The following is a 14,940-nucleotide window of genomic DNA, read 5'->3' on the forward strand; positions in this document are numbered from 1 at the left end:
AACCGTGTATCCGAACATTTTGAGAGTGCTTACTTCCTGTTCCATGTTGCCATGCAGTCGTAGAAACTGTAAGCACGCAGAGGAGACAGATGAACATTCAGGTTGTTCTGACTCTAGCCCTCCTGAAAGGACCTTTAGAAGGAGCTCATAGTGGAATTCCACTTGTTCACAGCTGGAGAAAAAGATGATCATCTTGTGGTGTTTTTCAAACTGCAAGAAAAACAAGAAAATTGCACATGACCATTTCCACAGGCCTCTCCCAATTCCCTGATCATTATAAGATCTAGGTGGCTTCCACTTCCAGAGGTATGATTATCTGGGAAAAGATTAGGGAATTTGACACCAAATACTGAGCCCACAAAAGAAGTATGAGTACATGCACATGCACATGCTACCAGCATGAAAGACACAATAGCACCTCAGCTCTCTTGTGGCTCCCTGTATACTAGATGCATTTCAAAGCCCTAGATCTAATCCATGCTATCCTTGACAGAGTACAGGTAAAGGACTTGGAAAGGGCAAAGGGCTGCTTAGTGATATAAATGCAAACAGTCTCACCTTGCATTTCTCAAGGATAAAAGCTGCTAACGTGACAAGCCTCAATTTGCTGGGGACCATCATGACATACTGCTTGAGCTTCTCTGGAACAGCAAAGTTTTCCTGCTCCATGCAGTTTGATGAACTACTGGCTTGTCTACCCATTTGTGATGCTGGTTTGAGTGCCTTCTGGATTTCGTCTGCTATGGAAATGCTGATGGGATCATTCAAACTGATATCAGCTAGTCGCGTTACTCCTAAATTACAGAAAATGAAAAATACATGAGGTCCAGTCTGGGGTGCTGCTGGGGAGGGCAATGATATTTTCACATAAAAAAAACAACTAATGCAATTCCAGTGAAAGGCAGTGAAGGGCATGGAACTAATGAGCCGTGCCTCAGCCACCGACAGAACACCTCCACAGACTTCAGACTTTTCAGGGCTTAACCAGGCTTAGTTGCTGTGGACTCCACCAAAATCATCACAAGACACTACTTCAGCCAACTGTGCTATTTTACATTACAGAAATGTCTTGACCGGATAGAAAGCATTTGGCAGTCCTGTTTTTTAACTGTGCGTGTGGAAAAAAACCCAACAGACCTTCACTCTATCAAGAGTGCAGGAGTCATGAGGTCTGGCTCAATTCCTGCCTCAGCGACTGACTTCTTGTATGATACTGAGCAAATCACACAACAGCTGTCCTGTCGTTAGCTTTTTGCCTTAATTCTGTATTTGTAAAGCAAACAAACAAACCAGTGCTTCCCAGGACTTTGCTCTGGAATTTGTGAGACATATTTAAGGAACACGTAAGTATATACACTGACAGAAATTCCAGCAACGAAAGACAAGTGTCATAAGCCCAAAGAAATCAAGAGGCATTACTCCACTTCAGCAAAGGGCTTCAGATTGGGCTGTAATATAATCAGACTCAACCAACTATTTTGCAGTTGCCTGGGCATTATTCAGCTGAAAGAGACACCATCTGTCTATAACCTACCTTCCGTGAGGGTGGCTGAGAGCAGGACATTCTGACGCGTCTCTCTCTCGGCATTTAAAGCATTAAGTATCACTGCTACATCCTTCTCAAAGCCCAGGTCCAGGATCCTAAAAAAACCCAGCAGAGGTGATGAAAGATGCTATGGGAAGGAATGAGGAGAAAGTCTTAATGCTACATGAGCCAATTAGGAACAGGGGAAGTGCTAGAGCTGATCAGATCTTTGGCCCATCTAGCTTCACATTCCGTCTTCAACTTTTGCTAGGGTCAGACATGTCAGAAGACACTGAGAGAATCTCTGCAATGAATAATTGTACAATAATCTGTCCAAAGGGGACATTTCTTCCAAATCCCAGACATCTGGTGCTTGGCTGAGCATGAATAGTTTAAGATCGCATGCGTGCGCTCTCTCTCTTTTTTTAAAATATTTAGTGAATTATGATGCAGAGGGTATCATAATTATTTTCCATATCTAAGCACTTGGAAGTTTACCTGTCTGCTTCATCAATAATCAGCCACTGAGTGCGACGGAAATGCATACATTCTGTGGACTTGATGTGATCAACCAGGCGACCAGGAGTTGAAATGAGGATATTTATCCCTTTACGTAATCTGTTTAGTTTAAAAAAAACCCAAACAAACCAAAAAGCCAACAAACAACAAAACCAAATGACAAAAAAGGAAAAGAAACAAGAAAAAAAGAAAAAAAAAGAAAAAAGAAAAGAAAACATACAGGTTAGCAGTAACTCTGGAATTGGAACCCAGAGTGAGGAACTGGAACCTACATATTCAGTGATAAGGACAGGGTGGAGAGAAATACTAATAATATTAAAAAGATCTAAAACACCCAAGCTAGGTTTTCTTTTCTAATAGAGTACTTTTTTTACTGTCAAAGAGTAAACTTCTTTTTGTGTATGCTTATATATAAAGAAATGAAAATTCCATTTTGGATTACCAGCTTACAATTCAATTCTTGAAAAGGAAAAAGAAAGATTTTTAACACCACGAAATCTCTTCTCCAGAAAGCAATTTCCCCCATAACAAATACTGCAGGCAGCACTTGGTGGTAAGCAAATACAGGTGTTTGTCAGAAGAGAAAAAAAAAATACTGACACAAGCGATCATCTTCTCAGAAGGCTCATCAACATTTTAGAAACAGATCCAACTGGGGGAAGTGAATACTTCCTGCTGACCCAGTCACTGTGTCTGTGTAAGATCCAGGGGGATCACAGCTTGATCCAAACTCACAATCCCCTCTCCCAGTAAGAAAAGCACTCTAAAGAAGAGCAACAGATAAAACCGCTGTAGAGCAGAGGAACCCAAAATACAATTTAAGAAGTTGGCTTCCTACCTGGCTTTTTCCGATTTTCTCTTTTCTCCCCCCATTAGCACTCCAGGCACAATCCAAGCAAATGGCTACAGAAAGGAAAACCAAGACCAATATAGATTCTTCTTAATAAAGAGACAGAGCCTAATCCAAAAATGATGTTTCTTGGCAGAAAGAGAAAGCACTGGGGCTGACAGCAGTGTGCATCTGATTTGATCTAACAGATACAGTCTACATGCACTCTCTCACCCACAGCTACATATCAATGGCACCTTTAGTTCCAGCCATGTAACTTGCTTCCCACATCATCCACGAAGATAGAAATGCAATCATTTTTGCACCACCTCCAATCACATAATAATATTTCTTTTCCTTCTCCCCATGTAGCCTAAATGTTCAAAGACAAGCTACAATGCTACTTCTTCATCTTGCCTTTAAGCAGTATCTTCCTGCAGCCAAGGAAAATATAAGAAAAACACAGGACCTATAAAGTTTATAGATATGTACACAGACCTACATGCACGCAGTCACCACGTCTGTGAAAATTAAATGTCAGTGTCATTGATATTGGCGGGAGTTTTTGCCACTTACTTTAATGAGGTCCTTCACTGAATCCAATATTGCCCAATATTTACAGGGGAGATAATCAAAGCACAGCACTGCCATTGCCTCACTCAAGAAGAAATGCAGGACAGAAGCAGAGCACAGCTTGTAAGGATTGCACAAATGCGTGACTGGTAAATAGGCTCAAGTTTGCAGGGGTCACTGCTTGCCAGACATGCTCCAACAAAATAGTTTCTACAAAACAAGTTTCTTTGTAAGATTTAAAATAAGGAAGATGTTTAAGCAAGATCCAGGCAATATAACCTTAGCAGCTGGCATTAGAGTAATTGCGTCAGGAGCCGCTCAACTAGCCTTTTTCTCTCAGTAATTACATAATCCTATTGCACCCTCCAGTCGTCCAGCCCTTCCAAGGTGCAGTCAGACCACAATCTAAATCTTCTGCTTTGGGTCACCATGACAGTTTACACCGGACTTGATGGTTACTACACATTATATGTAACAAAGAAAAATTAAAGGGGGTCAGTCCAGACTTCATCCTCTGAAGGACACTAAAGTCCACTCATAACAACTTCTAATTACTATGGAGGAAGACTGAAGTACTTTAAACCTCAGCATGACACAACAAAGTCTTACTTGGTAATTCCAGCACTAAAAGAGACTCGGAAAGTGCCTTATTATTTCAAGGAAAAAACAGAAGAGGGAGTGGGAATATGGATCAGATAAACAATTTAGATACTTTCTAGGTCCATGGTAAGATACTCTGCCTCAATTAAAAGGAAAGCACTATCATTTAATGATTTTAAAAGCCGCCTTCTTTCTCCAGCCATTCAACTGGCAAAGCAGTTCACCAAGTTTTACTCCCTATCTGAAACCCACCTGTCTAATATCAGTTTCAGTAAAATGGTACTTGTCATTGTGAGAGTTTCCATTCATAACTCAGACTGAAACAATGGTAAGTACTTCTAAAAACAAAACGTTGTGAAGATCAACTATGCTTGTTTATGAAAACATGTGCAACTAAGGTGCCATAATTAATCACTTAATTGTTCATGTAATAGTTTAAAACATGCCACAGGGAAATAATGCACTTAAAGACAGATTTATCTTTAAGGATCATGTATCTTGCCAGATGCTGGATTTCCTTAAACATCCAGCTGAATTCACAGGAACTGAAGTTGCTTACCATCTTACAGCAAGAGGCTCAAGGAATAAGAAGAACACAGAGCACTGAATTCTTACCTTAAGTAGTTTCTGCATTGTATCGAAACTTTGGAGTGCAAGCTATGGAAATCAACAAAAGAAAGTGAGCACTGAAGAAGTTGCTGGATTACAAAGATGAACTACAAGCCCCTTTGGCTCAAAAATCTGTAAGCTCATCTAGTTATGTATATTAACAGAATTTGAAATACATCCTTAATTTTTCTTTTAGAAGCTGCTTATTATTTTATTCTCTTGCGTAATCCTTCCTTTATTATACTTGGACCTGTTCAGAAACCTCTCTAATGGTTTAGCTCCACAAGCCAGCTCTCAGGGCAGTAGAGACTTCTGTTGGCTTCTGCGAATGCCCAGGGAGAAAACAAGCTGAAGCCACAGAAGATTTTGCTCCACTGGAAGAGCAGAAGGGAAAATGGCACAATTTCTGGAAGAAAACCACTACGAAAAGGAAATGCAGCCCAGAGGTTAGCTATCTTCTGGCAGTCAGGGCAGACCACATTATTTCCTCACCTGACCTACGGAGCGATCATACCACTGGATCTTTTTACCTCTCCATTTCCCAGTCAGCAGAACAGAGATGGTACGTACAAAGCTTGCAAAGCTAAATGTCTGGTTAGTAGGAAGCACTTAGCTGATGGGTTTCATGTGCTGTCTGACAGCCAATTCTGCTGCGGCAATGAAGAAGACCGAGAAAGGCAATGGTGCCACCCTGACTCATTCATGGAATGCATATGTGAGCAGGGCTTAGTTATGGGAGTAAAACTATTTTAAATGCTCTGACTACACATGCTACATACTATTATTTGCCAAGCTCTCAAGAAAGGCCATTGCTTTCAACACAAAGTAAAAGTAATACCAACTGTAATTACAAATTATCTTCATAAGTGCTCCCAATGGCAGCCCTTTAAAAAAGGTTACAAATGGTTTCATACATGCTTAGTATTCATACAGCATCCTGGAGAGGCAGTAAGTTTGCTGCTGTAAAAATGTAAATAGCTTCAGAGCTTTCTCCTTTCATGGAACTGAGCTGAGATATTGCACTGCAGGTTGCATAAAATATTGTGCCCCAAACTAGATACCTGCAATCAATTCTCCACATGGAAGTTATTATCATTTGACATAAAAAGAAAAAAAAAAAAGGACAATACCCTCCTCTGAAATTGCCTTTGCAATTGCAAATAATATAAATCAAATAGAAAAGAGTTCAAGTGGAGAAACCAACTCTTGGAAGCTCATCTTCAGGATTCACTCATGGAGTTGAAAAAAGGGCTTTCTTTAAAAATGAAATGTTTGTATAAACCACACATTTGCAAAGCTGATTTCATTGGTTTTACTTACTCCCCCTACGTGAGCTAGGCAAGCTTCTCCCTCCCATGCACTGAGCTAGAGAGCTTCTCCAGTCTTCACAATTATTTGCCACTCCATAAGGAAAACATAAAGATTTCTTCTTTCTTACTTTGGTATGGCACTGAACAAAACCGACAACACACATCCAGAGAGCAAACACTCTTTCTGTGAGGGCAAGATCTGAGCAAAAGCACAGACAACGTTTCCTAAGACAGTCCCTGGTGGACCCACATCTACACACCAAAAATCAGTGTTCAAACACTCAGGTTCAGACAGAATCAGAAAGAAAAAAGGCCACCTACTTCTCTTGTTGGGACCAGTATGAGCGCGTAAGGCCCATCACTGCGCTGCAAATAGAAGACAAGAGGTCCACTGAAAAGAATGTAGCACTGATAAACAAAGCATTTCCACATCTAACTGCTATCAGCCAACAAAGTCAATTCTGAAGGGTTTTAGTACAAGTTTGTACACAACGGTTTGGGGTATTCCCCCCTCCCAGCTTTTAAAAAAAAAAAAAAAAATCAACAGTCTTTCAAATATCAGTACTGCATTGCTTTCTCTTTCCTGCTTGGAAACTTGCTCACAGTCATACCCAACACTTTATTCCATAAACATGTTGTTTCACTCCTGTATTTCTAAGTTGCAGAAACACTCTCATGTTTGATGCACAGCAACAATCTGTAGGCAGCAGCTGCACAAAGTAACAATCCAGGACAGGTTGGAAACATTTCAACCCATAAGGGAAGTCAGGATGATCTCTTTCCAAAAAACGCACAAGAGATGGCACATCTGCAGCAGCATTTTCTGGTCAACCAGATGATCCAAACTGCGAGCAAATATCAAATTCACTCTATGTCAAAGATTAGAAACTTATTACTCCTAAAGACATGTCAGTAACTTTTTTTTTCAGTTCTCCCAGTTTCCAGACCGTTGCCTCTTCTGCACTCCACCTTCTCCAAACTTGACAATTTAGCCTATTTACAATTTAGCCTACTGCATGAAGTAATGGGGAATGTGTAACATTGTTCTTGTATCATCTGCTTCTCAACACTACAGGAGGATCACATAAGCCACACACACAAATAAAGGGGAAGAGACTGCTTGACCTTTGTATCAAGAAGAGATAGTGAAGACTACAAGATAAGAACTAGATTTTATTTTTATTAATCTTAATATAAAAAGCAAATATATTTAATTCTGTTGCACCTACCTGTATTTTGGATTCCATTCCTTGCAAAGACTGTACAAGTGGAATCCCATAGGCAAGAGTTTTACCTTTTTAAAAGGGAGAAAGTTGGAAGAGTTTCCATCAAAAAAAGTGGCAATTGCAACACTCCATCAAACTAAAGTACCATTCACCCTACCATTCTTAAACTCAGGTCATGAGTCTGGAAAAGTTTTAATTAAGTAGAAAGTTTCCAGAAAGGAAGACTGACAGGCAATTAACCAAAAGGTTAAATTATAAAAAAAGAGAGAGAGGGGTGGTGGTATCCCACTAAGATCCCCAGCCACCCAAGGAAATGAGACATCCAGAGGTAGCTTGCTGTAGAGCAAGCACATAAGCTTGCATGGTAAGAGCGTGTGCTGTTTAGCTCCGCTGGCCTCCTGGATCTGCATCCCCACCATGAGCCTTGGAACAGGCCCACATGCAGTGGCTGGCAGCTGCACGTCAACATTCAGTCCCACTACTGTGTTGTTACATAAGTTTGCACAGCATCTGTCTGTGTCACAGCAGTCCCACGCCAAGCTTCCCAGCCTGTCACTTTCATGAGCTGTACTGGGAATGTGGGGTTTTGGTTCTGTATTTGGGATCCAGTTTAACATGCCCTAGGGAAGGAGACTGACAATTAAATACTGACCTGAACCAGTCTGAGATCTCACTAGAGCATCTTTGCCTTGCAGGAGCACAGGAATTGTTTGCTTCTGAACACTGTGTAACAAACAAAACAGGTTAGGAAATACGAATGCAACACAGCATAAAATCCTAAGGTTTTAACATACAGTGACTGTTTCAAAACTGTTTACCCCAAATTCCATGCATTCATCTCTGCATCTCTAGCTACATCAGTAGAGGTGATTTCTAAGGAAAGTCACTAGATAGACATCAGATGTGATAAATCAAAAAAAGATGATTCTATGATTCAAGTACCAAATCAGAAGGAAGGACTCCAAGGTTCTGCCTTCAGCTGTGACAACTGACTTGCTATATAACTTACAAGTTATTTCTTGTCCCAGATTTTGAAAGCAAGGAACCCCATGGCAAATGGCACAGCTTAACAGGTACTGTGATCTTCACAAACCAATTACATAAAATGAAACAATCATAGATGATTGGCTTTAAGGGGTAGTGAAGTGCAAAGTTTTTATATGAATTTGCTTACCTGGTCATGCTACTTATCTTTAGGACAGTGTTTATTGTGGATATCTAGAGAGATAATAAAGAACAGTAAACAGGTTTTGTTATCAAACTGTTCCTTTTGTTACTTTATGTAGTACAAGATAGAGCAAAAACCAGAAGACTGATGCTTATTCTCTACATTACTGGTCCAGGGCAACTGGATGGAAAAGTTCCCAGGGCCTCAAAATACTTCTTAGTTAATCAGAATTCCACCATTGCTGGTACATCACGAAACATCAGACTTGTTAAAATACCGTACTCCCAAATAGCTTTCTGTGATTTTTTGATATTACAACTGCAAATAGGGAAGCGTGCTGGGACAGGGAGCTTGGGGATGGGTCAGGACACTGGCCAGCACACTGAGCTAAGAGACTACACAAAATCAGGCAAAATACTGGCGAGTCTGTCCAAGTTACCATGAACAAAGGTGCATCTCTCAGCTCTCTAATGTGTCCCCCACCCAAAAAAAGCATGTTTCAAGGCACACAGCCTTCCTGCCACTCACCAGATGTGGATGGAGGTTCAACTGGATAAAAGCATCTGTAGTGAAAACATTTTCTTGCACCTGCTGTACTGCTTTTCTGAGTGAGAGGAAACAAACCAAAGCAAAACAAAGCACATGGTGTGGTTAAAAATTATACAATAGTATTCTCTGCAAACAGCAATGAAACAACTACATGTACCAAGCAACCTCTTTGCCCAAGCAAGGGCAAGAATTCAAGACAGTGAATTTCAAGGCATTGAAAGGGCTTTTTTCTCCCATTTGTCTAAAATACCTGTGAATTTCTGGGATATCAGGGTTGTTTCTAAACAGGCTGGATGTCTTAATGAAAGGTTTGCTTTTCTGGCTTTCATTTCGGTTGTCAGTCAACTGCTTCTTAGGAAGAGATTTCTGCGATGAACTTCCCTTCTCCCTGACGTCAGCTTCCGTAGCACATTTCTTGAAGGTGTTTATTGATGGCTTACTTTTACGTTTCAAAGGTGGGTTTCCATGTGGTGACTGGAGCTTTCTTTTCAGAGTGTTAGACTGCTTTAATGTTAACAAGCAAACCAGATAGCAAGGATTCATTAATGACTGAGAATTAGTAACATGGTATCATGTATGAAAACAGACATCAGCCCACAGACAGATCCCTTATTTTTGGAATACCCTACCCCATGAATAAAGAAACTAAGTTTGATTTTTGCAGCTAGACAGTTCCTACTCTAACAGATTCACCACCATGCCTGAGAACTCTGAACACTACTGAAATGCAAAGAGAGATCTAAAGTCATATATAATGCTCATGTCTAAAGGATTTCATCTAGCTTCTCCAGTAACTGAGCAGAACACGCTTTAAAACTCTCTCAAAAGCTCTGCAAATCTCCTGATTACATTAAAGCCATCCCTGTAGGCTTCCTTTCTGAGGGCAGGAGGGACAGCCTGTACTTCACTCCAACTTACGCTTCTGCCAGCTTTCAGCATTTCTGAACTCTTTATTTCTTCTTCTGCAGACATCAGTTTATTTTACTGATTTTCTGTCCATAGGAAGAAAAACTTTTGCTCTCCCCATATCCCCCCGGGAACAGTGAAGACGAAAATTAAATTTAACGCCCTTTGGCACCCAAAGTTCTTCAATATCCCCAGCCCTTTTTCAATGAACTTGTTTTTCCCCTGACACGATCGCAAAACTCCTGAAATGTGTGAAACGCCAGCACAATCTTGCCCTGCTTTTTTCTCCCTCTTCCCCACTCCTAGTTGCACACTCTGATTTTCTTTGTTCTCCTACGAACCGTATTGTTCTCAAGCTGTTACTTTTTTCACTTGTTTTTTCACATTTTTGGCAACCAACCAAAAACCAATCTCCTTCCACCAACACTCACTATCAGAAGAATGGTGGTGCTGCCCTACCTCAAAGTACCCAATATAATCATGATAAATCCTGGCAAACACTTAACGCTCACTTATTTTCGTGCAATATTTTACGAACGATTTAAAAATGAAGAATAATAATTGAAACAACCCAGAATCACTGTAACAGTAACTTTTAAACTGAAAACGTCTACTTAACCCGTTCTTGTTCTCCTTTCCTCAAACTTAGGAGAGTAAAGCACCTATTCCCGCGGCTCACAGCATTCCCACAATCAGAAGTTTACTCTCAAATACAAGAAGACTTCCCCTCCCTGGCAGCATTTCAAAGCACCTCTGAAGGAGGCAGAAGCCTGTAAGAGCGTTACCCACAGCTTCAGCGGTCAGCCCCCGAGAGCGAGAGCCGCTAACCGGGCAGGGGAAGCGCGGCGCAGCCCCTTTAAAGGCCATACCGAAGCTCCTACCTGCCAGTCCCTACTCGCTCCCGGCCGAGTCCTCCCCCTCCACAACCACCTCCCAGGCGCCCGGGCCCGTCTCCCTGCCGAGCCCCTGTGCAGGTCCCAACCCCACCTCGGGGGGAACGAGCCGAAGGCTCGATTTAACACCGTTTTAGACGCCGACTCCCCCCCTCTCCCCCCGCCCCGCTGACCACGGCTCCCCCGTGCCAGCCCCCCCCCCCCGCCCCGGTCCAGTCAGGGCCTCCAGCCGAGGCTTCGGCCCGCAGCGGCACCCCGGCTCCCGGCAGAGCGACGGCTGGCTCGGGCCGGCCCCCAGCCTCCCCCGGCCGCACCTACCCGGCTGGGGGCGCCGGGCCCGCGGCCCCGCGGCGCCGAGCTGAGGTTGAGGAGCAGCGTCCCGCCCGCCGCCATGGCCCGCCGCCTCCCGCAGGGCCCCGGGGCCGCCCCTCGGGCCGGGCCCTAGCCCGCGAGGGCGGAGGGGAAGCGGAGCGGGGGGCTCCCCTGGGAACGGCCGCTCGCCCGGGGCTCCCGGCCGCAGCCGCCCCGCTGCAGGGGCTCGGCGGGGCGCGGCGCGGCCCTCCTGCCTGAGCCGCCGGGCCCGCGGGACGGCGCAGGCGGCGGTGGGGCAGCCCCAGCCGGGGCGGCCGGGGGCTTCGGCGGCGGCGGCGGCGCATGCGCGCTGCGGCCCGAGCGGCCCGTGAGGCGGCGGTAAGATGGCGGCGGCGGAGCGCGGGTGCAGCCCCTCACTGTCGGCGGGGGAGGAGGAGCCGCCGCTGGGGCTCGACTCGCTCGTCGAGGAGGCGGCAGCGGCGCCGAGCGCCGGGTTCCGGCTGACGGCGGTGCGGCGGGAGCCGGCGGTGCGGCTGCAGCACGGCGTCAGCGGGTTGGAGCCGCTGGCCTGGTCGGAGGACCACCGGGTGTCGGTGAGCACGGCCCGCAGCATCGCCGTCCTGGAGCAGCTCAGCGACGTCCACAGCGGCGGGCAGGAGATGGTCATCCACCGCACGGCCGTGCCCGCACCCTCCGCCGCCTGTCTCCTCAAGGTGAGCCGCCCAGCACAGCACAGCCGGCCGCGGCGGCGGGCACCGGCCGCCTCCCCCTCGGCGGGGCCCGGGAGGGGCCGCCCCGGGGCTGCCACGCTGTGTCCCCCCGGGCGGTGGGGGAGCGCTCGGGGCCGCCTCCCCCCGGGCTGCCCCTGCCCCGAGCACAGCTTGCTGCAGCGCACGCTGTGTTTCATGCGATGATGTATTTTAAAAGCATGAGGGGGGGAAACACACATAGTCCGGTAATGTCAGGCTGCGATATGCTCACGTATCAAGTGATTTCAGGCATTCTAAAGTTTAGCTGTTTTTCTGAGAATCGCTTGAGCTCCAGTACTTTGATGGCAATTATTCCAGTAAAATTTTAAGTAGAAATTTTTCTTGGTTTGCTACCTAAGCTGAAAGATTTTTGTGGCAGGGACTGTTCTGGGCTTCAGGGGGCCATCTGACTTTTTACACTCCTTAGCACGGAAGTGTAGCAAGTCAGGGTGAACATCTTATTAAATAATAATTCTGTTGTTGCAGATCTGAATTTTTTTCCAAAACAATGCTGAGAATATGGAATAACTTCAGTTGAAATATTAACTGCTTTACAGTTTGAATGTTATGCCACGTACCTTTAAGTACACACTTGAGAACAGAAGTATGAAAACAGGCTCTTTGGTTCAGCAGGCAAAGATTCAATAGCTGAAAGTCAAAACAATACAAATTCAGACCAACAATGAAGCTTAAGTCTTTGAGAGTGAGGTTAATTAACCATGGGAACAGTGTGGTATAGGTTGTGATAGAGAATACTCTATTTCAATTGGGAATTAATTCCAGGAAAGTCTTCCTAAAAAAGAGTTCTACAGTTGTTTTAAAAGCTCTTTTTGTTATCTTTTAGGTTGGTCCAAAAAAGGAGGTAGCAGAATGTAAGGAAAAGTTCGCAAGTTCAGTGGACCCAACGGTTAGTCAAACTTTCATGCTAGATCGAGTATTTAATCCCGAGGGAAAGTCATTGCCGCCCATGCGAGGATTCAAGTATGCCAGCTGGTCACCGCTGGGCTGCGACGCGAATGGAAGGTGCCTGCTTGCGGCTTTAACCATGGACAATCGATTGACCATTCACGCAAACCTCAACAGACTACAGTGGGTGCAGCTGGTGGACCTGACAGAAATCTACGGGGAGCGTTTGTATGAAGCCAGTTACAAACTTTCTAAGGCTGACACTGCCAGGGGAGAGCTAGGAGACTTCTCTGAATTTCAGCGACGGCACAGCATGCAGACTCCAGTGCGGATGGAGTGGTCGGGCATCTGCACCACTCAGCAGGTTAAACACAACAACGAATGCCGGGATGTCGGTAGTGTGCTCTTAGCAGTACTCTTTGAAAACAGTAACATTGCAGTTTGGCAATTTCAGCTTCCATTTCTGGGTAAGGAATCAATTACTTCTTGCAATACCATAGAGTCTGGAATAAATTCCCCAAGTGTCTTGTCTTGGTGGGAATATGAACATAACAACCGAAAGATGAGTGGACTTATTGTAGGGAGTGCTTTTGGACCAGTTAAGATCCTTCCTGTCAATCTAAAAGCAGTCAAAGGCTACTTTACGCTGAGACAGCCCGTAGTCTTATGGCAAGAAATGGACCAGTTACCAGTGCATAGCATCAAATGTATTCCTCTCTACCACCCCTACCAGAAATGTAGTTGTAGCTTAGTGGTGGCTGCAAGAGGAGCTTACGTGTTTTGGTGTCTCCTGTTGATATCCAAAGCAGGCCTGAATGTCCATAATTCCCACGTGACAGGGCTTCATTCTTTGCCAATCGTATCTATGACCGCAGACAAACAGAACGGCACGGTGTATACGTGCTCCAGTGATGGAAAGGTAAGGCAGCTGATTCCTATATTCACAGACGTTGCTTTAAAGTTTGAGCACCAGCTGATTAAGCTCTCGGAGGTGTTTGGCTCTGTCAGGACTCACGGAATAGCTGTTAGCCCGTGTGGTGCATACTTAGCAGTTATTACGACAGAGGGCATGACTAACGGTCTGCACCCAGTTAACAAAAACTACCAAGTTCAGTTTGTAACCCTTAAGACTTTTGAGGAGGCAGCTGCGCAGCTCTTGGAATCTTCTGTTCAGAACCTTTTCCGGCAAGTGGACTTGACGGATCTTGTACGCTGGAAAATTTTGAAGGATAAGCATATTCCTCAATTCTTACAGGAAGCACTGGATAACAAGATTGAGAGCTGTGGTTCTACTTACTTCTGGCGGTTTAAGTTATTTCTCCTGAGGATTTTGTACCAGTCAATGCAGAAAGCTCCCTCAGAGGTCATGTGGAGACCTTCACACGAGGATGCAAAAATCTTGATATCGGATTCCCCTGGGATGGGCAGCACTGAAGATGATCAAGAGGAAGGAACTTCTAAACAAGCTGGCAAGCAGAGCCTGTGTGACACAGGCAAAGGTATGGACATAGATGACACTGCAGATGATTCTCTTCCTCAGTCAAGTGACATAGGAGGCCGTGAGCCAATGGAAGAAAAGCTTCTTGAAATACAGGCACAAATTGAGGCAGTAGAAATGCACTTGACACGAGAACACATGAAACGGGTGTTGGGAGAAGTTTATCTACACACATGGATTACAGAAAACACCAGTATTCCCACCAGAGGAGTCTGTGACTTCTTAATGTCCGATGATGGCTATGATGACAGAACAGCACGAGTAAGTGCAACTCTATGCTCTGGGGATTCAGTGTTACAAGGGACTTCTTTCTCCCCCCTCTGTATCCTTAAATGAAAATACAACTTTGGGGGTGGGAAAGAGAACTGTAACCATGTCATCCTTGCCAGTCAGCTTCTATAGAGCATACAGCTTAAGTTGTCCTTCCTTGAAATTACGGAGTAGGAGGGAATGTAAATACAGATGTTGAAACTTGGATCAGGTACAATAAAGAATAAGCATGCCTGAGTTTTTGCAGATCAAGGGAAAGGACCACGATTATTCCACTGCTGTTGGTGGGTTTAGAACATGTACTGATTGAGAGGGATGTTTGTTTTCATAGCTACGCTTATTTAATCTATCATTTCTACAAAACTACACTTAGGAGGTATTTCCTCTAGCCAGTTATGTCTGCAGTTCTAATTTTAAGAGATGCAGTATCACTTCTTATTTATAACTGAAAGTACTGTGACTTCAGGTGGTACATCAGGTCTTGTCGTTGCTCCATGA

General features: G+C 44.5%; 1 protein-coding gene across 1 annotated transcript in view; it reads right to left on the reverse strand.

The window, feature by feature from the left end:
• DDX31 (DEAD-box helicase 31) overlaps window positions 1-11,686 on the reverse strand; it is a 50,899-nt gene extending 39,213 nt beyond the window's left edge. Inside the window, 15 exon segments of the mRNA XM_059829049.1 lie at window positions 34-210; window positions 559-794; window positions 1,535-1,641; window positions 2,024-2,143; window positions 2,883-2,947; window positions 4,662-4,703; window positions 6,287-6,331; window positions 7,195-7,259; window positions 7,844-7,914; window positions 8,366-8,409; window positions 8,888-8,963; window positions 9,159-9,412; window positions 11,026-11,110; window positions 11,342-11,385; window positions 11,387-11,686. Coding sequence (XP_059685032.1) covers window positions 34-210; window positions 559-794; window positions 1,535-1,641; window positions 2,024-2,143; window positions 2,883-2,947; window positions 4,662-4,703; window positions 6,287-6,331; window positions 7,195-7,259; window positions 7,844-7,914; window positions 8,366-8,409; window positions 8,888-8,963; window positions 9,159-9,412; window positions 11,026-11,110; window positions 11,342-11,385; window positions 11,387-11,686 — 1,731 coding nt within the window.
• Between the last annotated feature and the right edge of the window lie 3,254 nt (window positions 11,687-14,940).

This window comes from Gavia stellata, chromosome 24, assembly GCF_030936135.1.
Source record: "Gavia stellata isolate bGavSte3 chromosome 24, bGavSte3.hap2, whole genome shotgun sequence".
In the NCBI taxonomy this organism is placed as follows: Eukaryota; Metazoa; Chordata; class Aves; order Gaviiformes; family Gaviidae; genus Gavia; species Gavia stellata.